This window comes from Cyprinus carpio, chromosome B9 (genome assembly GCF_018340385.1).
Source record: "Cyprinus carpio isolate SPL01 chromosome B9, ASM1834038v1, whole genome shotgun sequence".
Taxonomy (NCBI): domain Eukaryota; kingdom Metazoa; phylum Chordata; class Actinopteri; order Cypriniformes; family Cyprinidae; genus Cyprinus; species Cyprinus carpio.
In genome coordinates this window covers 14,637,776-14,663,775 of record NC_056605.1, presented here as the reverse complement: position 1 = coordinate 14,663,775, position 26,000 = coordinate 14,637,776, and the positions used below count along the sequence as shown (strand labels likewise).

The following is a 26,000-nucleotide window of genomic DNA, read 5'->3' as shown; positions in this document are numbered from 1 at the left end:
GCTTTACTGTCACTTTTAATCAATTTAATGTATCCTTGCTGGGGGGAAAAGGCTTAATTTTTTTGAAAAGAAAAATCTTACTGATTCCAAACTTTGAACAGTTGTATATTACAATATTATTGTATTATTGTATATTAATATATGTATATTAATACTGGTATAATTTTACAGACTTGTACAAAATGTAAAATAGTGGGTAATGGCATTTTAATTAATGTATTCTGTATTATTGCTGCTTTGTTCTGTACTGTGAACATTATAAAAAAAAAAAGTTTAAATGAATTAGTGTCAAACAATTATTAAGTTGACATAAAACTATTATTATATATATCTAAATTATAAAAAAAATAAACACACAAAAAACTACAACTATAACTAAAAATTTATTTGAAATATTTCATCTAGAAATTATTCTGGGTCATTTGGGTCAGATGCTTTTGTATACATTTAAAGTTTCTCCACTCATCCATGAGACTTCATCAGTCTTGGAAAATCTTATTCTCCAGCCATTTAAGGAAATCTAACATCATCTGTTAATACTGCACATTAGTTATTGACATTGTTGTTGGCATAACAAACAATAAAATCATTTTTATTTCCTGTTATCACACAGTAACCAAAAAAAAATAAAAACATATCTGCACCAAAACCATACTCTGGCACTAATGCAGATGTCTTTTTTACTCTACTTTTTCTACTTTGTTACTTGAGTAACAAAGACATAACAATCTTTCAGTGAAAAAGCTATTTCAAGTGTTCTGATTATTGAAAATTATATTTCTGAGGACATAATTAGGATATGTCATTACTGTGATATGGAAAATGGTTTTCAGGTAACCGGTGGATGAATCAGTCATTGTCTTATAATATGACATCGTTTCATGCTAAATTACCAGAAATGCGTCATTGTGGAATGTAATTTTGTAGTGCAGGTTGATTCCTGATGACCTTTCTCTAGACGGTCACTCCGACTGTTTCTGTTAAAGGTGTGCTAAATTATGGTTTCCAGTTATGAGTTTTTCAGCGACCAGCTCCATTTTAGACATACACAAAAATCACATGTGTATTCGTTACCCATGATTAAGATATTCTACCACCAATAGTACTTTGGTAAAGTGAGTATTCGGCTGGTCAGTAGTGGAGAGCACCATTGTACAGAATAAAACAACTTTTTTTTAGGAGTCATCATCTCATGTAAGTGGGCATTATTTAAAAAATGCTTAGTTGTATAACTTTTTAAAAAGGTAAATACTTTAATGGAATGTAAAATGATTTAAATAAAATTAGTCAATTAGTCAAAAATCTGAACCGTGCAGTTGTTTGTGTTAAGATCAAAACACATTTTATGAGCAATCAATGCAATTTTCAAGGCGTTCACACACTTACAGTATTCTTACTGTAACCCTGTCTAAAGAATAGGAAACAGTAAAACATTGGTGGAGTTTCTCTGCCCTCTAGTGGTTGAATCACAAAAACTATAGAATCTTTGAGATTTTTCCCCATTTGGACACTTAAGCAACAATTTCTGTAAAAACACAGTTACATTAGATACAAAATATCACATCAAATGGCACCTGCAAACAAGCGATGCCAGACCTCTGAGCAGAACTAAAACTTCATTGAAATGTGAAATATGCAGCATAAACAAATGTTTGATGCTTCAGCCTGTGGTCAGTATAATTAAGAATTTTAGACATTTGAGCATCACTTTTTTTTTCATTAATGTGTCCTTGTGGTATTTGTTATTTTACTTTATGTAAGTATGAATGATATTAACAATATCAAGGCTAAATTAAAAGTAGTATTTATCAAACAAGCCAAAACAGCAAAAATATACAGACTTATTAGCATCTGTATTTCCCATAAGGGGTTATTTTTAATATCATATTGCACTTAAGTGAACAAAGCAATTAAAACACATTGCAACACTTATAATCATTTCAGAACACACACACAGAGATACACACAAACTTGCATTGGAACATATTCAGGCCTTCTGGCCTCACACAAAAAGGCTTAAAAAACAAAACAAAAAAAAAAAACATATAGCAGCACAGATTCAAGTTAAAACATTTGAAACAACATACACAAAGATAACAAAACCGTAAACGTATATAGTCTTTTTTGGTCTGCAATCATTTCTGGTACTGCATTCCAAAACGTTGATCATTAAATGTAGCATTCCCATGTTCTACATAACCACAATGAGCAATACAGATAGTTTATCTGCTTTTAGGGATAGAAAAATCACCCATTATTTTCTGGATACAATTTGCATCAGCAGGGTTCATATCTTTTATTCATTTGCACACAGCATCTGCTGATCTAGTTTTTAAAAGGTGCCACAAAGCACAGACCAGAAAAAAGGTTTTCTTTTAAACCGCCAATTGTTCAAGGATGGAAAGACCACAAGCGTTTCATTCCCTGTGACTTGAAAGTTCTGGCTTCAGAAAGTTTTAGTGTGGACGGACTACAGAAATGTGTGAAACAACACTGGGGAAGAAACAAAATACTCACCCATTCATTCAGTCTTCCTGAAATAAACACATACTTCTCTAGCTGCTTAATGCATTTCGTATTGGATTCATCCTGTGTACAAATATTCCTAAAGTCTTCATACAGCTCCACTGGAGGGCAAATGTGAACTAATGAGACAAGCAATTGAACTTTGAAACAATCTTTTGTCTTATATGTGTTTTGTTTTTTTTGTGTGTGTGTGTGATGTGAATTTTCTTTCACCTTTAAGTGGCGTACAAACAAGTGTTTTCACATTCCAACTGTGATATTTTAAACTTTTTTGCATTCATTATATACATAATCTATGAAGTCGTAAGCATTGTGTTGTATTTTATAAAATTTTGGCTTAGTGAGCTGTATGGGTTTTGTTTGTCTGTTTTGTTTAACCTTTCATTTGCATTGCATTTTATTTAATTTTTTTAATCAACTCATACTCCAATAAATAATACTTGACAAAAATAATAAAGAAAAACATTTTAAATATCATATAGCGTTTACAGTAGCAACTGTAACATTTCTCTGCTACTGTGTCACAGATGAGGCTCTTGTTGTGATGGAATCTGCTAACCCTGAATTGTACAACGTATCATTGAGAAACTACTAGAGACTAGAGATTCTCAGTACAAACTGTCTCCATGCTGCAAGCTTGCTTAGTTTTTTAAAAGAGAGAGAGAGAGCTCAGAGAGAGTGTCTACTGAGAATCTTTACTGGCAACAGGCCTGAGCATTAAAAATTGTCAGCATTTTATTCCATTCACTGCCTAGCTGATTTTGAATGTAAGAACACATCTTGAGTATACACCCTTCACAATTCCAGGGCTGTAGCTTTATATAACTCTGTGGTGTAGGGTTTGTTGAGCCTTCACAAAGATGTCGGCGGTTGCTTGGCGAATGAGCACAGATCCTCCTTTTTCAGTCTATATACATCGCAGCCTTGATTTCATCGCAAAGGAATCGGCAGAAATCTTTAAAAAACCACACTGCAAAAATCATTTTCTTAATCAGTATTTTTGCCATGTTTTACAGTAAAAATATTGAAAAACTAAATATGAGTGCTAAATGAGTAATTGTAATGTAAAAATGTTCATTACTGAAAATCTGGATCTGTACTTGCACTGTGCACAATGACAAAGCTGAATTTAATCTAATCTAATAAGTTTTGTGTAAAACAAAATATTAACACTTTACAGAGAATATTCACCACTGTTCAATTTTTTGGGGTCAGCGAGTTTAAAAAAATTATACTTTTATTCAGCAATGACCCAATAAATGAATGAAAAGTGACAAGACATTTATAATGTTACAAAAATGTCTATTTCAAATAAATGCTGTTCTTTTGAACTTTATATAAATCAAAGAATTCTGAAAAAAAAAATCACAGTTTACACAAAAATATTAAGCAGCACAATTGTTTTCAACATTGATAATAACAGGAAATGTTTCTTAAGCACCAAATCAGCATAGTAGAATGGAGTAATGGCTGTTGAAATTCAGCTCTTACAGGAATATATTTAAATAGAAAACAGTTATTTTAAATTGCAATGTTATTTCACAAAATTGCTCCTTATACTTTAACAAATAAAATGATGACAGACTACAAAAAACAAAAAAAAAAATAAAAAAAGTACCAACCCAAAATTTGAACAGTTATTGTATCTATTGTATCTAAGTCTAATTTTCTCACCTTTGAGTTTACTTCTCAAGTTTAATTTTGTGTGTGTGTGTGTGTGTGTGTGTGTGTGTGTATGTGTGTGTTGATTTAAGCAGTAAAACAATTTTTTAATGTTTAAAACTAAAAAAGTAGTGTAAGAAAAATAAATGTAATTCCAAATATATATTTTTTCTGGAAAAAAAAGTCAAAAAATACTGCTCAAGTCAATGATTTTTTTGCAGTGCAACAGGCTTCATTGGAAGAAAAAAAAAAAAAAAAAAACCTTGGAGTGCTAAACTGAAAGACAGAGCCCAAAATGTGACCTACTCTTCCTCAATTGAGCCTTTACGTTCTCTGTGTCCTAGTGCATGTTTCCAAGAGGTATCACCAATGGACCACTTGGCTGGCATAGTCCTCGGTTGTGGTGACCTGAGGTTGGTTTTCCACACTGGGCTGTTTGTTCTGGTTGACTCTGCGCTCCCTTAGCCACCGTTTCTCTTCTCGCCTCTTCAATCTCTCCTCCTGCCGCTCACGCTGGCGGATGAACTGGTATCTCTGCAGGAAAAGTTCCTTGGCGAACTCGTACAACTGCATATCCAGGAAATTCAGTTGCTCAATGCGTCTGCGCATGTCGTCACGCAGCTCCACATTGGCGGCACGCGTGCTGTTGATCTGCGTGAAGGCAGAAATGAACCGCAGATGGAAAGTGCGCTCGAACAGGTACTGCGTCTTGCGCTGGAACTCCGTCAGGCCGTAGAAGGCCATGTTCTTCAGGTTACTCTTGGCGCTGGCCAGGAGAATGGGGTTGCGCTCGCTCTCGTTCATGGTGGAGAGGTTGTAGCAGCCCACCAGGCTGAGATCGGCCAGCATGCGCACCTGCCGGTTGTTGGCCAGGTTTGAAGGGCAGTCCATGAACTCGTGCAGTGTGACCCCTGACCAGTCGTCTCCGTTATAGCAGGTGGGCAGCTCATCCTGTGTGGGCGACCGGCCGTCACACATGTGAAGGGAAGTCTTCCAGGTAGCACCACGCTGCACGTGCTTCCATTCGCTCAGGTAACGTGATACAGGGTCTCGGAGCATGGTGATGTAGTAGAAGTTCCTGAAATAAAAATTACAAAGTTACTTTTTAATTAAAAAATCTTTTTACTTTCTCTTAAGTAATTTAGTTTGTAACCCATGTTGTAGAACATAACATGGAAGTCTCTTTAAATGGATAGTTGACCCAAAAATGTAAATTCTGTCTCAATTACTCATCCTCATGATGTTCCAAACCCATAAGGCATCTGTTCATCTTCAGAACACAAATTAAGATATTTTTGATGAAATCCGAGAGCTCTCTGACCCTCCCATAGACTGCAAGTGAACTACCATGATCAAGGCACAGAGGTAATAAGAACATTGCTAAAATGTTCCATGTGACAACAATGGTTCAACTGTAATTCAAAGCATGCGCATACATCGTGATGTTCTCCAAAATGGCACCAGGATGACGTGGAGGAGATTATTTGTTGAATAAAGTCATTAAAAGTATTCTTGTAGCTTCTTAAAATTAAGGTTGAACCACTGATGTCACACTGATTATTTTAACGATGTCTTTACTACATTTCTGTGCCTTGATCGTAGTAGTACCCTTGCTGTCTATGCAGGCTCAGAAAGCTCTGGGATTTCATCAAAAATATCATAATTTGTGTTCCAAAGAGGAACGAACGTCTTACGGGTTTGAAAGGTCACAAGGGTGAGTAATTAATGACTCTGTCTATCCCTTTAAGTAATGTTAACCACAGGCCTTATAGCTTACTCTTAGTAAACTCACATACATGTGGTGTTTTATGTCCTTACATAGCAACTTGTTAGCATTTTAAATTTTAGTAATTCACTTTAAAGAACAGAATGTGAAAGTCTATTGTGAGCAAAATTTTTCAGAATGGAGTTAAACATGGTCAAATGTGTCTTCTAAATGACTAAATGTGACGTAAAAACAGCAATTCGTCAAGCATGTAAACACATCCTTGTTGGGCTTAAAGTCCTTGAATAATAAAACAAAAGTTTTTTCAAGTAATGTGAACCACAGACCTAATTTTGCTCATAACTGAAAACTAAAATAGCAAAATAAGTAAAAAAAAAACAACACTAAAACCCTTGGGAAATTCTAGATGGAACCCATGGAGAATTAGCCTTTCTGGTGAGCGAATTAGCATAATGACTGCTTTATGTGTTTATGTGTATTTGTTCTCATAAAAGCCATGATGAACTTATGGACCTGTCATCTTGCTTCCACATTTCAGTCATACAATGTAATCCGCCAGCACTTTCAGCACAGAGCGGCTGCAAAACAGAACATATTCTTTTTACACACATCACTGTGTCTCTTACAAAGAAAGACCATCTTCTCAATCCTTGTAAGCTGGATGACAGACACAGAAGGGTGAAAAACTGATACGTTTCAATTCATCCATCCTCAGCAGTGCACCATGGAGGAGGATTAAAATTCAAGAACAAAAACTGTGTGCATGTCTTTTTTAGTGCGTAACTTAAGTCAAAATTTTATGTAAGCTAAACATTGTTCATTTTTCCCCCAATAGCATATACTTACATAGCATAGCACTTTTAAAATCTTTTTATGAGCTAAAACAGAATTTCCTGTTTTCAATCCATTTTTACAGAGACCCACATTTAAAATGTGAGGGAAAAATGTGTTTGTTTGACCTATTAACCTATTAAATCTTAGATGCGTTGTTCAAAATGGTTTCTTTATTTCAATTTATTTATATTATAGCAACAAAGTAACTAAAATAAGGGAACTAATTACTACATAGTGGCCACTGTTTACATAAAATGATAGAACAAATTGACAAAATGAGGCCACATTTTAACTAAAACAAGGGAACAAATTAATAAAATAATAAAATAACAATATTGATTTTTCCCCTCTATGTCACATGCTGGGCTTGATATATATTTTACTGTAACTTGTTTGTATTTCCAGAAGGGAGCCAGTGAAAATCTAAATTTAATAAAATGATGCCTAAATAGCTATGGTATTTGCCTATTGGTTAATATAATCCAATAGTCTATATGGATTCTGATTAAAGATTATGAAGACAAAGAATTTCTTCATTTGAAATGACTCACTATAACAATAATCCATTTTTATTTGTTCAATTTGTCTATCTGTTACTGTATCTATTAACAGAAGTTACAGCTGTATCTGATGTTGAAGATACATCTACATTCACAGTCAATTAGATTGTCAGCCCTTGTATATTAATCACAACTGTTTTCAGTTGTGCCTACGTTTAAAAAAACACGTGAGGGAACAGATGCCACCACAGTGTTATTAGCAGCAGGCCGATGCATTAATGAAGAGAGAGGAACCAGGCACAGTCATGGTCTGATGGAGAATGGGACTGAAGCAGGTGGCGACCGTCTCTGTGCTGGAGGAATAGTGAATGAGGCAGTTCTGATGTTCCCCCAGAGAGGACAGACGTCTGGGACAGAGAATACAGCCTCTCTCTCACCTTCTCTGACTCCTGAAGCTTTCAAGGGCTTTGACTGTATTGTACATAAGCTGTTGCTTAGTGATCTAGTTTACATTACAAGTCATTAACATTTGCCATTACAATTGCTAGTCTGATAAGCTTAAATGTTATATAATGAACTCATGGTTACCTGTTGAATGCTATGCAGGGAAGGGGACCAGAGGCCATTTTTTAATAGATATCAGTGGATGAGATACTTCAATAATGTGATTGGTAACTAAGGCACACATGATCCAAACTAGCTGTTATGATTTCTCCAATGCTAGAGCTGCAGATATTGGTATAATAAGACTATCTCTAATCTTTTTCTGTTTACGGATATTATATGACATGACCTGCATTGGCAAATGACGTATGTACTGTATGCAGTTTCATTCAAAAATCCATGCGGACCATTCTAAAATATAAATCCTTATTATACTCTTATGAAAGTGTATCTGGGTAAAGTAAAAATGCAGTTTGGAAGATGGACTCTTTTTGCAATCTCCCTTTAATAACATTTTGGGCTTTTTTTTTTTAAGTCCCCCATCTGTCCAATTTTCCTTTGTTCAGACAAACAGAATGTACCAAATTCACAACACTTGTTGAACTTATTTAAGAAAAGAAAAGAAAAGAAAAGAAAAGAAAAGAAAAGAAAAGAAAAGAAAAGAAAAGAAAAAAAAGAAAGAAAAGAAAAAAAGAAAAGAAAAGAAAAGAAAAGAAAAGAAAAGAAAAGAAAAGAAAAGAAATTTGTAGTCATCTTTAATCTGCGACTGGAGAAAGTATTCTAATACATACACACCACACATTACATTTAAATTGGGAATAAATGAAACTACGAAGACTACGGTGAGGAAGTATAAATAGAAAAGAGATGCTCATATTTGTAAGTGTGTCAGTGGAAAATCAGTAGCTAGCGTTACATGATGATGATGTTGTGTGGGAGGGGAGACGTGTCAGGGTTTAACGCACGCACACATATAGAGGGGTGTCAGGCTGTAGGGTGTGATTAGAACCCTGCCGGCAGCAGCTGTATCCGGCTCGTCTTTCAGAGTGGGTGGAGTGCAGACACTCTCTCATTAGCCTGTCCCAGGGACACAAACACATGCAGGAAGTGGTGTCAGAACAAACCGACTGTAAAAAGGTCATGGTGAGCACCATCAGTGTCACAGTATATTAGCCTCAAACGGCTCCAGCTCGGCCCTTTACCTCAGCCAAGAACAACCCAGGTGCAGTTGTGGTGAGCTGTGCTCGTTTCTTTCTGCTCGATGATATGTATTTGAGTCATAGCCCACAACCGTTCCACGAAGCACCCATTTCTGCCCACAAAATGTTACTGAATAACTGGGAAAAGTTTTCGAATATACTGCCTGTCTCTCTTGGCTTATAGTAACAGGAAAAAATGAATTCAGGGATTTTCAAACTTTTTAATGTCTAGGAGCTCCAATTTTGATGGACTGTCTTTCTAAAACATAAAGAGAGATATTTAGTGTGCAGAAAAAAATGTGATATTATAGTTGCAGCTTACAATTTTGACTTGTTGTCATTATATTAAACTAAAATCATTTGATTATAGAAATATTGTACGAAATATCTCATTAATGTATACATTTTTGATGACACTAACTACTATCCAGAAGTTTATTGTTCATTTATTATGACCAAATTATTATATATTATTATATATTATTATCATTTATTACACAGCTCTGTGGAATACTTGATTCTGATTGATCAGTCGCGACATTCCAAGGTATGTTATCCTTCGATAACAACCTGCAAAAGCTAATAACACAGGCTCATCCGGGTAACAGCAGTCGGCACTGTACTCTTGCTTGAACAATTTTTTTCTTGGTGCAAGTTTTGTGTTTGTTTAGCTGATCAAATATTAAAACTTGATTCATTTTTGGTGTACAATTGTTTAATTATGTCATCCGGGTATCGCGAACTCGCTTCTTCGTTTCATTTTGCTACGATTGTTTTGTACGCTGTAATGGATTATAAGAGAACTAACAAACTGGTAAGGTTTTAAAACATTTTCATCTTAATTCTTTTATTGCCATAATTATTTTGTGGTGAAATGTTGTGTAATACGTGGTTTGACTGCACCGTTTCCCTTAAATGTCCGTCTAGTTTGAAATTGCCGCTTGCTCGCAACTGATGTCTTCACAGAAGCTTTGCGTTCAAATATTTCAACTCAAATCAATAATTTGCGTCTAATTATTTACTTATGTGGCAAGTAGCCATGTAATAAGCGGGCAAATCTGTACGAAGAGGTTGTTCAGTTTTGAGTGAACTATTTCTTTAAGGAAAGTTTGCTGCAAACAAGCAAAAATAGCCCAGCCGTTCATCTAAAGTAGACCGAGGCAAATGTGTTTAGAGATTACTTGAGGTTTACCAAACGTCTGAAATCGGAAGCCCAGTGAAGCTCTTCAAACCCAGGGAGAGCGATCGTGGAGTGGAACAATGTGTCTCAATAACACTCAGCTGTCAACGACTAGAGGCGATATGCCAAACACAGCTCAGCACGGCAGATTTCACAGAGTGCAGTAACTACAGGAAGTGTGAAAACAGGTGAGACAGAAGAAATGAAATGCCACAACGCATTAATGAGTGATTCTTGGACTCCTCTGAGGATCTGCTAATACTTGACACATTATGTTCAAACTGAAGTGAACTCTTGTGTAGGCTTATGTGGAAAAATCACATCTTTAAGAATTGTCTACTAAACAGTACTGAGATTACAGAAAAATCCAACACATAAAAAGAAAACAACTTGAAAAACACTCAACATCACACCATGCGAGCTGTAATTGAGTTTGTTGAGATTTTGAGAAATTTAGCATTAAACTTACATACCAACACAGTGTCCAAACAGCTGACAAATGCATCAGTCAAAAAAAAAAAACATCTAGATGGATTTATTTCTTACAAACACACAGCTTTTCATTTCACAAGATGTTAACTGATGGACTGGAGTTGTATAGATTACTTATGGATTATTGTGATGTTTTTATCAGCTGTTTGGATTCTGCCGGCAGCGCTGAGGATGTATTGGTGAGCAAGTGATGTAATGCAGTCATATTGAAGGAAAAAAACTCAACTTCATATCGGATGGCCTGAAAATTAGTACATTTTAAGCAAATTTTCATTTTAGTGTGAACTATTCCTTTAAGTACAGAGCAAATGGAGCATTTTGTTGGTATCTCAGATTGTACATACATTGTAATTAAATAACTCCGGAGTTATTAAAGAGAAACCTCTGAGCAAACTCTAATTATTCCATACTGCTGCTCAACTATGTGCAATCAACTAAATAAGCCACAGCACCAAACAGGAACAAAAAGGTACCATCTAATAGCATTATGCTAACTGAAACCATCCAGACAGATCTCTCTGTTCTCTAGCTGTGTCAGTTTCAGACCTGTGGGTTGTGATAGCCTGTAATTAGCCACAATGGCACAATCACGCTCTGCTATTATCTATCCAATTACATTCTGCCAATGAGCCAAATATATGTAGCCAAACTATATGCTTGCTACTAGCAGAAGGCTTAACTTTCTCTTTTGACTTGGCAAATGCTTACTGATGAGAAAAGCCCTTGAAAAAGCCCTGAGTCTTTTGTGTGTTGCTTGAAGTGTTGTGATTGGTTAAGTAGCCTAATCAGCTAAGAAAGAGAAAAAAAAATTATTTGCTTTAGACCGTTTGCTTTAGTACTCCTTACAGGAGGCATTATGTAGCTTAAAGCTTCTTTTTCTAAGTAAAACAGCAGTTTGATTCAACTGCAGTAAAATCGTCTTTCAAACTCAGATGTGCACATCTCTTCATATCTGACCTTGCTGTATCAGATGCAGTAAAGTTCACACACACACACACACACACACACACACACATGAACACCAGAACACAAAAAATACACACAAACACCTGCAGGGCCTATATACTTGGGTGAGGCTTCAAAATGGCAGATATTCTACAAAAAAAAAAAAAAAAAACATTGACTTGTTGAAAATGAATACACAAGGTGGTAATATGGTCACAGCTAGAAGCAGGCTGTCCATTATATGTGAATTTAGTTCAACATTTTAAGGGTCTGCCCTAAATTATTCTTTATTCATGCTATGATAATAACTGATATGTTGCCTATATTGTAAACCTACTGTATTTGGTTTTCTCTCTCTCTCTCTCTCTCTCTCTCTCTCTCTCTCTCTCTCTCTCTCTCTCTCTCTCTCTCTCTCTCTCTCGCTCTCTCGCTCTCTCTCTCTCTCTCATATATATACAGTATATATATAAATTACTGATCCCAAACTTTTGAATAGTAGTATATATTTTAACACAACATTTCTATTTTGAATAAATTCTGTTCTTTTTAACTTTTTATTTATCAAAGAATCCTGTAAAAAGTATCAAAGATCCCAAAAAATATTAAGCAGCACAAGTGTTTCCAACATTGATTATAAATCAGCATATTAGAATCACTTCTGAAGGATCATGTGACACTGAAGACTGGAGTAATGATGCGGAAAATTCAGCTTGGCTTCACATGAATAAAATAAATAAAAAATCAAATTAAAATCAAAAAATACTACATTAAAAACAAAAAATATTTCACAAAATAATTTTTTTGTGTATTTTTGATCAAATAAATGCAGCCTTGATGAGCATAAACAATATTTTTCATATTCACAAAATATTCAGTCCAAACCTCAATGGTCCAAAGATATTTTGATCCATTTTCTGTGGATAAAGGCATCTGACACATCCGTTGCAATTATGACTTCAGTCAAGATTCTTGGTTAGGGCAATGTGTCTCTTCAGTCACCCAGGGAAGCTGATGTATTTACAGTTCACAGTGACAGCATTATGATTGAGGCTGAGAATGCACTCGGCACCTCTATTGACTTCTGCCCTTTCCTCATTCAGTTTTTTTCCTGTGTCTCACAGCCATCAGTTCTCCCGCGGGACCTCAGACCTTTCCTCTAAAGGTTGCTAGATTAATCATGCCTCTGATTCGACTGTATTTCACACAAATCTGAACCCCCTCCTCACCCTTCTATCTCTTTCTCTCCGCTCGGCAGCCGTCTATCAAATATTTCGTCACTGTGCCCGGCTCCTGTTCTTTCGTCTTAATTATTGGTATCAGATATGACATTTTGTCTCAGTACAGAGATATTCTGTGTGAAATTACATTGGACCAGAGTCATACTGGAAGATAAACCAGCGGATAAGGATGATCTTTTAGTGCTGTCTGAGGAGAAGTATAGAGGCTAATAACAAAAATTTAACTAAAAGTGATTTACAAAGAAAAACAGTAGTTAAAAAAAGATGTTTTGTTGTTATGAGACAAAAAGTGTCTCTCCATTTTGTCCCCCATTCAGGTTTAATGGGGCCAAGATCTACTTCAAAAGAACCTGGAAAAGTCATACACTTTCAATATTTTTTGCATTGTGTTGTACTTGTAGACATCAGAGATTGAACAATGTATTAATTCTGCAGGTCAGCATGGAAACTCAACCTGCAAAAAGTTCAGCAGATTAATTCAAAATTGAAACACCTGCCATTCACAAAGTTCTACACATATCTGTCCTTTAAAGGGACATCTAAAAATGAAAATTCTGTCACAATCTGTCTTCAAAATATCTACTTTTGTGTTTAAGAGAAGAAAGAATTTAATTTATTTAATATTTTAAAGTGTCCCGATTATGGGTTTTTGAAAATGAACTTTCATGCAGTGTGTAACACAGCTCTAAGTGAATGAAAACATCCTGCAAAGTCTTAAATCTGAAAGTGCACCGTATATAAAGTTATTGTCTCTCAAAAGAAAGAGTCGACTCTGAATCATTGAAACGAGTCATTTTTAAAACAAATCCCAGACATGAAACATTAGCATATTGCCCGTCGTGTGATGCTTACTTCGTCTGGAGTCTGGACGTTTGTGCATGAAGCGTTGGTATCGATCCCTCTTTCAGAAGCAATCTTTGCACAACTCCAGATAAACTGACCCTCGTTTGTGAGCCAGTCCGGCATGAAATGTTAGCACAAACGTATAGGACTTTCCCTGTTTTTTTCCAGGACATTTCCTTCGAAAATGAAATTTAACCACTGTGTCCTCAGCCTTTCTATGGAGACTCCTATGTTCGTTGGTGCATCCCAACACAACGACACTTGTAATGGATCTTTGGCGCTGACATTGTACCTCCAGCAGCTACAGCAAGTAAACAGTAATGGCGGACTGCTGCTTCTCACTCAGGGCTGTGTATATGCTAATAGGGCAGAGACCATCACAAATGGGCGGGACTTTCCCTGACTATGATGTCATAGTAGTGAGATATCTGGACTGCTAGTGTGGAGAGACTGATTATGATTTATTGGGATTATATTGGGAATTGTGTTCAAACACCTTATAAAGGTGATTTTTGCATTCTTTGCCCCTTTAAAGTAAGATGGCCTTGTAAATCAACAATCATGGGAGCGGCCAGTACAAAACTATGTCATTCTGACAGGACACAGAACAGCCTGATGTGAGAAAGGGGATTTTTTTTTTTTAATCACTGGGTGGATTTTTATCATTATAGGGTGGCTGTGTACACACACTACCAACACAAATTTATGTTCAAACAATAACAAAAGTCAATTTTGCACCCGATGACACCTTTAAGGTAAAAATAAATGCATATTATAAGACAATGAAAGTGTTTTTTTGACCTTGCATATGTCAACCTGTTGTTGGGGACTCCCAAACCAAAATATGTGCCTTTCATTACCCATAATAGGGGCACTTTAATATGTTCTTTATTTAAAAATGTCATTTCAGCCAACAATAGAGTGTAGTACACAGAAAACTGCTAGTAAATCAAAAAGAATCAGCAAGTAATGCATTAAATTAAACTTTTATTGACAACTTTGAAAAATATTTTTATAGTGTACCGTCAGATTTAACACTTTTTTCAGCTATCAAATAAAAAAGGGGAGAAAAAAACAAGCACAAAACAAAATTTTTCCTGTTAATTTCCAATTTCATTACTGATCAAATAGGCCAAAAACATAATAAACTTAATGGGAAAATGGGAAACTCCTTCCTCTGGAAATTCTGTTGTACATAAATCTTTTTCAGTTTCAGTTAAAAAATCTAGTTAAAGCCCTGGCATCTTCACACCAGCAAAGCTGCAGACATCTGACTGAAGAATTTCCCAGAAAACCAAACAGATTTCACAACTCCAACATCCAGTCCAGTTTGTCTGTAACATATCTTTGTGTTTTGTTTTGGTCAAATGGTTTAGGGCTGTCAGGTTTTCATTGTTCTTCTAAATGTTGTGTTAAGCAGTCAAAAGCTTTTTATTCTGTAAATCTGAACTTGCCTCTAGCAGATCCTCAGGCCAAACGGCAGCTGTAATCCCAATACTATCTCCTAGCACTCCACCCCTCAGGCCAGAAACTGCATTACCAACCATACTCAATACTGAAGTCCAAATGCTGAAGAAAACACAGCATGAGGCAAATGAGACCAGACAAGGTATAGTCGACATGACATGGCAATTGCATCCCATTTGAATTTCATAATGTGACATATTTCCAAGTGAAACAAGATATACAATAACAACAAAAACTGCTTCATGAAAAGTTATGTAACAGATGGTTAAAGGGGATTGATGTGATCAGCCGAAAAGGATCATTTAAGAGACAGAGTAAGATGTACTGTATGTTAATCAATATTTTTATGAAACATTACAAAAAAATTTTTTTATCATACCTTCTGCCACAATCATGCAAAATCTAGACCTGAAAATGTTTTTAGACTTTTAAGGATGATGGATACAAGGGGAAAGACAAAGTAATGCATATTAAATAAGTCATTGCACTTAAGATTTCTCATTCTGCAGTGACATTATAATAGACATGCTGCCCTAACAGCAGAAATGACATTCACGATCCTCAGTCTCAATATCATTAGTGCTCTTTTTGTATCACAGATACAAAGGGAACCAAATAAAAAAAGAAAACTGGCAGCGTTTTTTCCCCCCACACAAAAACGTTCGTATATATTGTAATGTCGCCTAAAAGCTCCAATTAACAGTTTCAGATGAATTAGAAATCCTGACAAAACGGTTCTTCTTCAGTGCATTTGAATTTGCATATCGTTAGTCTATGGTTAGCGCTGAGAGCTTCTGTCGAGTTTGACCAAGTTTTAGACAACAGTTTCTTTTTTGAAAGAAAATAAAACATTGATTTGGCAAAGAATGATCAAAAGTGACAGTAAAGATGTTATAAAAGTTTCTGTTTAAATAAATCATGTTCTTTTGAACTTTCTATTCATCAAAGAATCCTGAAAGAAATTAATCATAGTCTATGCGAAAATGAAACATAAATATTTTTTTGTGTTGATTTGAAATGTTATTTTATCATGCTACTACTTTCCCTAGTTATCAGGAAATTGTTTATTACACCATTTCCAAAGCAATTTAGCCTTTCCATTAAATTCTCATAAATGTCTTAAAACTGAATTATATTTAATAACCTTACATTTTGCTATTAAACTCCAAACTCACTCAAGGTGTTTTATTTCCTACTCATATTTATCCTCTTTATAGTAGTATAAATTGGCATACCGAGATGAGCCATCTGGCAAATGACAAAAGCCATGAGAAAATATAGAATCTGTGCCCATCTACAATATGTGACCCTGGAGCACAAAAGCAGTCTTAAGTCGCAAGAGTATATTTGTAGCAATAGCCAAAAATACATTGTATGGGTCAAAATTATGACAATAATAATAATCTATGACAAAAATCATTAGGATATTAATTAAAGATCATGTTCCATGAAGATATTTTGTATATTTCCTACCTTAAATATATCAAAACTTAATGTTTGATTAGTAATATGCACTGCAAAGGACTTCAGTTGGACAACTTTAAAGGCAATTTTCTTCATTTATTTTTGCACCCTCAGATTCCAGATTTTCAAATAGTTGTAGCTCGGCCAAATATTGTTCTATCCTAACAAACCATACATCGATGGAACACTTATTCATTCAGATTAATTTCAGATGGTGTATAAATCCCAATTTCAAAAACTGACCTCTATGACTGGTTTTGTGGTCCAAGATAACATTTAATAGTGGATCTACTCTATCTTTAAAGTTTCACTGCTTACATAAACAAGGACATTGTTTAATGTGATTATAAATTGAATACCATAAACACATCTGTATCATTTAAGCTTACTAAATATTTCATCAGGGTATTTTTAAGTAGAATGCCACATCTATAGATCTCTGCATCTGCTTCAATCTTGACACAAGCCACATGAAACTAAGCTGACACATGCAGATCGACTGAATTGCGGATACAAATTTACCCAACATAGACTCATCACTTTCTTTTCTGTAGTCTTACACTAAAACAGTAATGTGCTCGCTTCTGCTGCTCTGCAATCTTCTCCCGTTGTCGCCCTTGACAGAATGGAGCGAGAGCCTGGAAGCATGCATTATTTGTAACGGATATCATTCCCTAATGGTGCCTGTACTCCCTCTGGCAGACCATAATGGACCGTTTTCCAGACTCTCTGAATCTCCTTCTGTCTCTTTGATAGTGACGGAATGGGGACGGCATGTCACCTGGGAAGAAACAAGAGGAATGAGCGGCTCTTCATTTACTTGTCAGGAAGCTGGCATTAGGGGTAGTTGACATGGTGCGCATACTGAAAATGGCACTCGCTGGCAGTTACAATGCAGCAAGAAAAGCCTACCCTTCGACCCAGGTGCACCATGACAACCGCATCACTGTTCAGAGCACAGAAAGTTGAATCGGGTGCTCTTTACCGGCTGAAAAAAACACCATAATCAGTCTAAGCTTGCTTCTCTCAGCTGGTCTGTTCTGGTTCAGCTGAACACCAGACCAGGCTGGGAGGCCAGTTAGAGCTCCAGTGTGTTCTGGTTTAAGCTTTTTTTCAGTAGGGCTGAAAGTCTATGTTCTTTGACTCATTCAGCATTAAGTAACTCATAAAGGAATAGTTCACCCAAAAATTTTATCAATGCTTACTCAGTCTCATGTCATCCTAAACATTTCTTCTGTGAAACTCAAAAGTAGACATTATGAAATAATGTGTTTTTCTTTTCTGTATACCCCACTGATTTTCTTTGCAAAAAAGTTAAAACATTCTTGATGCGATGACATGAGCAAAGGTAAATAACAGAATTTTTATTTTGGGTGAACTGTCCCTTTAAGTGCCTTTTAAAGCAGCTGCATGTTTGTCAATAGATAAAGATAGTAATAGTATACTCCAAATCTGAGGAGAACAGATACATGCTATATACATACAGTATTGTGCTCCCTTTGAGAGAAAATGACAAGTGTGAAACACAGAAAAGCACTCAGTACATGGTGATGACATACTGTTAGTTCTGCAGGCTCTCAACACCTGCACACCACCGATCTGTTTTTAGAGACTCAAATCATCAAGTTTTCACAGGACCTGAAAAAGAATCTGTTTTTATAATATAGGCCAACAAATCCAAATCCTACCTCTATCCGCCATGAATGTAAAACCTGGCATTTTTGACCTCCGTGAAGTTGGCACCCCATAAAAAGAAATAATCACCAAAACTATGCCATTAGTTTGTGCTATGTTTGTGCTGATTTGTACCGCAAAAATGAACGTTTGTGCTGGTTTGGTGTTTGAGATATGAAACATTCTTTTTTTGACCGTGTGACATCACTCTCCACCCCATGTTGCCCAAATCGCTCCAAACCAACGCAGTTTGTTTGTGCACGATTTGTGCCCGTTTGTGCCGTTAAATCAAACACTGAATCTATTTTCCTTCCGTAGATATAACCTAAATATTTTCGGAGGCCGTGACATCACTCTCCACCCCAGTTTGTCTAAATCGCACAAAACTGGTGTCATTCGTTTGTGCTCGATTTGTGCTGGTTTGTGCTGTTAAAAGAAACCCTGTAACTATAACCTTTTTACGAACAGTGAGGTCACTCTCCACCCCATGCAATCTAAATCATTCCAAAACGGTGCCATTCGTTTGTGTTCGATTTGTGCTGGTTTGTGCCGTTCAAAGAAACAACCATGACCTCTTCTTAAATATAACAGAAACATTACTCTCCTCCCTGTTTAGCATGGCCTCAGAGTTCTGCTCTCTCTGCTATTGTCACAATCATGAACTTTAGTTTTGTCATTCACAGTCTTTTAGTTTGTTGGTCATTAGTTCCTGTTTCCTTTGTTTTAGTTCCCGCTCCTCGTTTGTTACCATTTGTGTCCAGCTGTGTTTGATTTATCATCTCGTTTGTGTTGTCTTTATAAACCCTTCCCTCACGTTCAGTTGGTGTCTAGTCATGTTATGTTATGTTGTTTTTGCACCCTCTGTATGCCTGTCTAGTTGGATTATTCAGTTAACTTGTGGATATTGGAATTTATTCTTCTGCCTTTGTCTTCTTGCCTCTAAGCAACTGTGTCAGCTATTAGGATGACGGCAAGTTTAAAGTGTTACATTTTAAGGCTGGTGTGCCTCAGAGGTCTAACATCGCTCATCAACGTCAAGATGATTGAGGTGGCCAATCAAATCAAAGGGGGCGGGTTTTACTGTTCACAGAATCTGAGCATGGATTACAGTGTGATGCATTCTGACAGTGATGTCCATGTACAGTACCTAACTTTTTTGCCATTTTGAATTGATTTGTCTTCATAATTTTCCTAATTCATATAATGTATTTAGTTGTTGAACGTGACAAGATGAGAAACATTAAAAGTGCCATTTTAGGTGTATTACACAATGATCAAGAGTGATTGTGTAAATAAAAATATTAATTACAAATAGTTGAAATGTGTTATTTTACATTCTTTACTATTTGACTTTTTCCTTTGTTCCGTTATAATACTTCAATTCCTGAATCCCATCACCCCACAAATTAAAATGTTTTTGTCTTTCCCAATGTTTACTGCCTTAAATCACAGCTAATATTTGCACATTTTACCAGAAAAGACGACATTTTAAATATGTTTCTAAAAAAATAATCATTTACAATTTTACACTAACTAATTAGAGAGTACACATGCATATAGATGGCCTCAAAGGTAACAGACATAGACTAACAGCCATGGAACTCCAATTTTAATTTCACTGGGTCTTTTAATGATGTCTCAAAGCCATAATTTGTTGTGCTGGAACGTGAATGTAATTTCCTCACTGGTCATTTATGCCCATTGAGGTCAAGGCAGGAAAATGAATGCGGCACATTTCACTGAGCAGCGGGCACTTCCTCTGATTGAGTTTAGCTTCATTCAGCATCACCACAAAGCTGAGTATTTGCATGCACTTTATTAGAAGTACTCCATCAGTGCGAGAATCAATATCTTTGCTTACAGCCTATTTTGTGTTATCAAACCAGCAGTCCAGACTGGTACACACAGAGAGAGAATAGAAGGATAAAAGAGGTTTAATCTGAGATCTGCGGCTCAGCCTTGTGTCTCTGTTTCCTGGCAAATCTGTGGAACAGCAGAGCGCTTGGAAGGGGCTAATCTCCACCCCACCGACTGGCAGGGGTGTGTTTGTGTGTGTGCGGCTTTACTTAGCTACAGTTTGGGATTCCTCAGAAGTTGGAGAAATCTGGCAAAACTATTCTATCTGGATACATCTTTAAATTGAAAAAGAAAAAGTAAATGTATGTGAAGGTGAATGCATATGTGTCCATGAAACATTTATTCAAAAGGATAGTTCACCCAAAAGTGAAAATTCTGTCATTAATTATTCACCCTTGTGTCGTTCCAAACCCAAAAGACCTTCGTTCATCTTCGGAACACAAATTAAGATATTTTTGATTAATTCTGAGAGCTCTCCCATAGACAGCAAGGATCCTAAGATGATCAAGATCAAGACATCACCATATAGCGACATCTATTCAACGTTATCAGTTTTCATTGTCTTGCTTGAATGGTTTACCCCACATCATGCCACTGAGTTTCAATAAGACTGAGAGGTCAGGACTCTAACATGGCCATTCTAAAATAAGCAATTTCTTTAGTTTCAGCCACCGTGTTTGTGATTGATTCTGTTATTCTGGAACAATGTCATGATCACCAACATTTTGCTAGAGTTTCAATGACCGAAAACCCACCCAGCCATTATTTTAGAATTACAAGCATGCTAGTAGCAAGCAAATTTTCCTAATGATCTCTAGCAATCCACAACCAGCACAATTAGCTCTTTGTATTTAGTGGTCTTAAGATGTGATTAACACAGCAATATCTTTTTTTATAGCGATGCATGGTAACATCTAATGAACTCAATTCATATTGCCTGCAGATTTTTGGCTGTCACAATTTAAATAAAACATCACAAAATATAATTTGTTCAATAATTCATTCATCCCAAATTGTCCTCTCTCTCAGTACTAAAATTTTATTTGGACTTCCTGATTTGAGTCCCTGCACTATATTTTCAACAAAGTCTTGTAAATTAAGATATTTGGTTGTATTTAGTATAAGTTCACATGTTATTCTTTTACTTGTATTTACTTTACATTCTTAGACTTTACATTCTCAGTAAGTCAACTGATAAATGATTACTTTTATTAAGAATGTCCAAATATAAATCCACTTAGTATTACACACAAATATTTACTGTTACATCATTCTAACTGAAATACATGTTGCTGTATTCTAATGAGCAAGTAGATCGATTCCTGAATCTAGTTTCATTTTAATACAGTTTTTTTTTTTTTTTTTTTTGCATACAGCCTTTAGTGCTAGTGGTGACACTATTGATTACTCTTTACATCTGATATTATAACCACATTTTTATAATTCATAAGTGTCCCTTCTCTAACACGCAAACTTTCTGCAAACATCTCTAAGATGATAAGCAGCTCATATTCTCAATGTAGTCCAAAAAAGTTGAATTGTGAGCCCTTCCCAGAAGGAACCCTCAAGCAAAGGTGATTTATTCCAACTTTCTCTCTTCATAATTTAGACTATCATACTCTCTGACCCAATTAAACAGGCAGTTACTTGCATTACTAAAATGTGCCGCACAAACAGTTGAGGTCAGAGTGATGTGACCAGCAAAACTGAAGGTAATTATATTACAAAAAACAAACGCACCTGACACAAAATATTAACATCAGCAGAGCCTCTCTCAATGGACAGTAATTAGCAGAACATCACTTCAGGGCTATAAAAAGAGATGTTTACAAGTGGCTGTCCAAACTATGCGCTTGCAGACGACCTGAGAAAACTGATGTTCCAGTACACATTAGGGCTGAACAATTATCAAGATTAACGCTATATGCAATAACTTAATGCAATATTTTACGTGCGATACAATAATAATAAATAAAATCAATTCAACTATGTCAAACTGACCTAGTACAGATTCTCCAAAAAGGATTTTTACAGACAAAACAGATTCAAGTTCAGTAAATGTTTCATTATACCCATGTGAGGATACTTCTGACAACAGGACAAATGGATTTGGAAATTGTTAAGAAAATTTTTTGGTGTTTCAACTACAAACAACTGAACAAATGTTTTGGATACGGTAAAAGATCAAAGTTTTGACAACAAAGCCTCCATCCCTGCATGAGTAAATTGCAAAACACCTCAAACATCTGAAACGTTCTTTCACAGATAAAGAGTCTAGACTGCGGCCCACAACACGAGTCATTGATAATGAGAGCACAGGCTATGTTAAACACTGCTGTTATTGATGTTGCGCGGAGCTGTTGGGAATCAGGGATAAGCGATTTGTCCCTGCGAGCTTGTCGCCCTAACTGCACAGAATACAAAAGCATGAGAGGGGCCAAGAATCTGATTGTGACAAATGAAGGCGGTTTCAAGGTGCTCGATGACATTCCCTTTGGTGCAGTCCAATGTGCCCGGGCTGGCCCTTGCTGTATGCTCTCTGAATGAAAATCTGCATCTTAATGGCTGAATTCAAATGAGGAAGCAACTTTTTAAATAACTGAGCACTTCCATGGTCACCCTGCTGATCTGTTGTCACAACTTACGGCCAGTGTATAGTGGTATATTACACAATAATAGTGTTAATTTCGTTAACAAAAACTATGATGAAAAAATGTTAGTCGACAAGCTTTTTCCCTGTGACTAAAGCCCTATTCGCACGGGATTAGTATTATCTTGGGACCTTGAGTGATTTTGAAATTCCCCCCAACATCTGAATTTCGTGTGGTGCATTCGCACGGGATAAGCGAAGCCTGTGTTTTTACTCGAATTTGCTGACTTATCTCCCGGATACCCGGATGTCAACGCTTTGAGAGTCCCGTTCTATGGTCCGGTTAGATGGATTTAAAAAAAAAAAACGAATATAGTCCCGTGCGCTGTGTCATTTACATTTCACCAGGTTAAAATAATATCTCAAGGTTTATGCTTGATTTATTTGTAATACATTAACCTCAAAAACCTTTTCAGCTTTCTCTTTCTGCAAACTGTATGGTGTAGCAATATGACAGCACCCAAAATACTATTAAACACTACAACGCAGCTCCATTCTTCGCGAAAGATGGATAAAAAGGCACACAGGAAACAACAACCTCGAAAAATGATATACGACCTGCCAAATACTGGCCAAATCACAGAGATGCCGATTCGCACAGGACTAATATTATCACAGGACCTCGGTGTTCGGTGTCATTTGCGGGGGAATTTTTACTTTACAAATTACTGACATGGCCGATTCGCATGGGATTAAAATCACAGACAACCTCCGCAATTATTACAAATGACTGGAGGTCACCAGGTAATACTAATCCCGTGCGTATAGGGCTTCAGACTAAAATTGAAAATAGCTGACAAAATTAACACTACACAATAACCAGTTTGATTTCAGCCATTCTGAACTTGCACAAACTGGATTGCAATAATTTACCAAAATGTTATTTGTGTGGAAATATTACAAGGTCTGTAAACAGCCATTAACAGAGGCCAAATCAAGTCAAGTCAATAGGACAATAGGATAAAAATGACAAATTATTTAAACAATGACAAATTATTTACACAAAGTTATGTTTTATTATGTATAGAAAGCACAGTTTCTCTCACTCTCATACACATACAGTACAGACACATACACGGAAACATACAAGCACACAAAAACATGTTGTCAGCACTGCTTTAATGATTTTATTGGTAAAATAGCTCAATAACTTCAGTTACATCAATTCTCACAAGTGCTTTGCATCATGGTCGCATTACCACCTTGGGTGTGCATTATAATTTAATGGCCCATCGTCAGATCATTTTGTTTTTGCTTCAAATTTTGAATCAAATTTAAATCAAATACTGCTCATGCTACATAAATGCAACATCTTTGGATAGTGATTAAAATGCCATGGTTGTCTCTAATTTTATATGGCTATACATGGCCTGTAATAGAGCAAATGAACATCTTGTTCATGTACTCATATTTTCATTCTTTCTTGTCTTTTGCTTAAAAAAAACTAAAATCAATTTTAAAAAAAGGGAACTGGAATAAGCCATGAAAAATTTTGATCGGCGCATCCCTACTACCATCTATTTATTTTATTACACAATGCACTAGTACAATTTTATTACACAATACACAATAATTTTATTTTACTTGTAAAATAAAGAAAGAGTATTGAAATTAAAACTAGTACTTAATCTCTTAGGCCACGTTCACACAACAGCAGAATACAACTGTTTTCATTGATAATAAGAAGAAATGTTTTTTTATTTTTTTCAAATAAATCTTAAATCTCACATAAACATACAAAATGTGACAAAGTTCAGACATTTTAAACATTTATTTAAAAAAAGATTAAGAATTAATATTCTGTTATTTAAAAAAGCGTTGTGTAGAATGATGCCAGAATAATATCCTACATTTTTTAAGTGTTCACTACATAGGCTAGTCATTTTCAGTGCCTTTTTTTTTTTTTTTGCCCCCAGCCTTCCTTTCTGACTCTTTTGCAAAGCTAGGCACATGCCATCACAAAGCCCCTAAAATGAACACGTGTCTTTCTCTCTGTCTTCTCCTCAGTGAGCAGAACTTTTAGTGGCAGCATGCAGGAGGAAATGATGTCTGTACTGCTCGGATGTGTCCTTGAGCCAGGCTGAATCTGACTCCTCCGAGCCTAATTACCTCAGAGCATCCATGCTGCAGAACTGCCCTCTTCCTCCACCCCCCTCTCTCCTCTGGTTTTCTCCTATACTGTGGCAACTCTGAGTGCTGTTTGCCTGTTTTGCTTTTGTATTATTTTCTTGTCTTGACTAAGCTATTGTAATCTGTTACTATAGGAAAGCTAAACATTGTTTGTCACCACTGCACAAATCCACCTTCTTATAAGAAGGTCGCTATACCAAATAAGCAACACAAATGAATGTTTTGTAAAAGGAACTCAAAAGTTTATAATTGCTTCCACTTTTACACAGGATCTTTTGTTTTTATTTTGTTTTCAGCCAGTGTGATTCCACCGCCTAATACCACACACTTTAATAAACTTCATAATAAATATCATCCTAACAGTTTTATGAACTGTTGGTTGCTAAAATACTTATAATTATATATTATTTGATTTATACATTACAAGGAATACTGTATGATACAATGCACTTAACCTGACCATTTCCAGTGTGAACAATAAACTGAAGTTAATATCTACCATGATTTTTACCATTTTTTTTCCAGGACTTAAATATCTTAAAAATCTACAATAAACTTTTATTATTATTATTATTTCTGAGATGATCACTAGGGGCCACTCATAGAATTAAACTAAGCAAACATTATTCTAAGATTTCTCAAAAGTGTTTTTTTTTTTTTACTATATTAAACTTTTTTTAATGAGAAAAACATTACTGAGTGCACCTTTATTTGGGAAATTATTTTGCTAAATGAAGGCTCTGGAGACAAATCTTGCAATTCAGTAAACAAAACATCCTAGCAGGAACAATGTATATACCCAATTCAGCTGTTAAGTATAATTAAAAACTTTATTAATAGGGGGATTACTGCAGAGCTTCAGCAGACCTAATTACAATTCTTGTAACCCCAAATGAGTTTATTGTCGAAGACACAATTTCAGTGCACCGTCAACAGTTCATTCAGGGAGCCAGTCATTAAATCCCCAATGCAGAAACAAACAGTAAAATGCCTTCACAGTGATGTAAAATAAACTGAACTGAGTTTAACTTTATACAAATTAGCAGCATTTTATTTATGCTTACCTAAGCTGCATTTATTTTATCAAAAATACAGTAAAACATTAATTTTGAGAAATATTATTACAATGTAAAATAACTGTTTTCTATTTTTTTATACATTTGAAAGTA

General features: G+C 35.7%; 1 protein-coding gene across 1 annotated transcript in view; it reads right to left on the bottom strand.

The window, feature by feature from the left end:
• Positions 1-4,332: 4,332 nt before the first annotated feature.
• The window catches only part of LOC109107629 (heparan-sulfate 6-O-sulfotransferase 3-B), a 59,804-nt gene continuing 38,136 nt past the window's right edge, over positions 4,333-26,000 (bottom strand). The window contains exon 2 of the mRNA XM_042731111.1: positions 4,333-5,266. Within this exon, the coding sequence (XP_042587045.1) occupies positions 4,552-5,266 (715 nt within the window). The 3' untranslated portion in view covers positions 4,333-4,551. The remainder of the gene's footprint in view (positions 5,267-26,000) is intronic.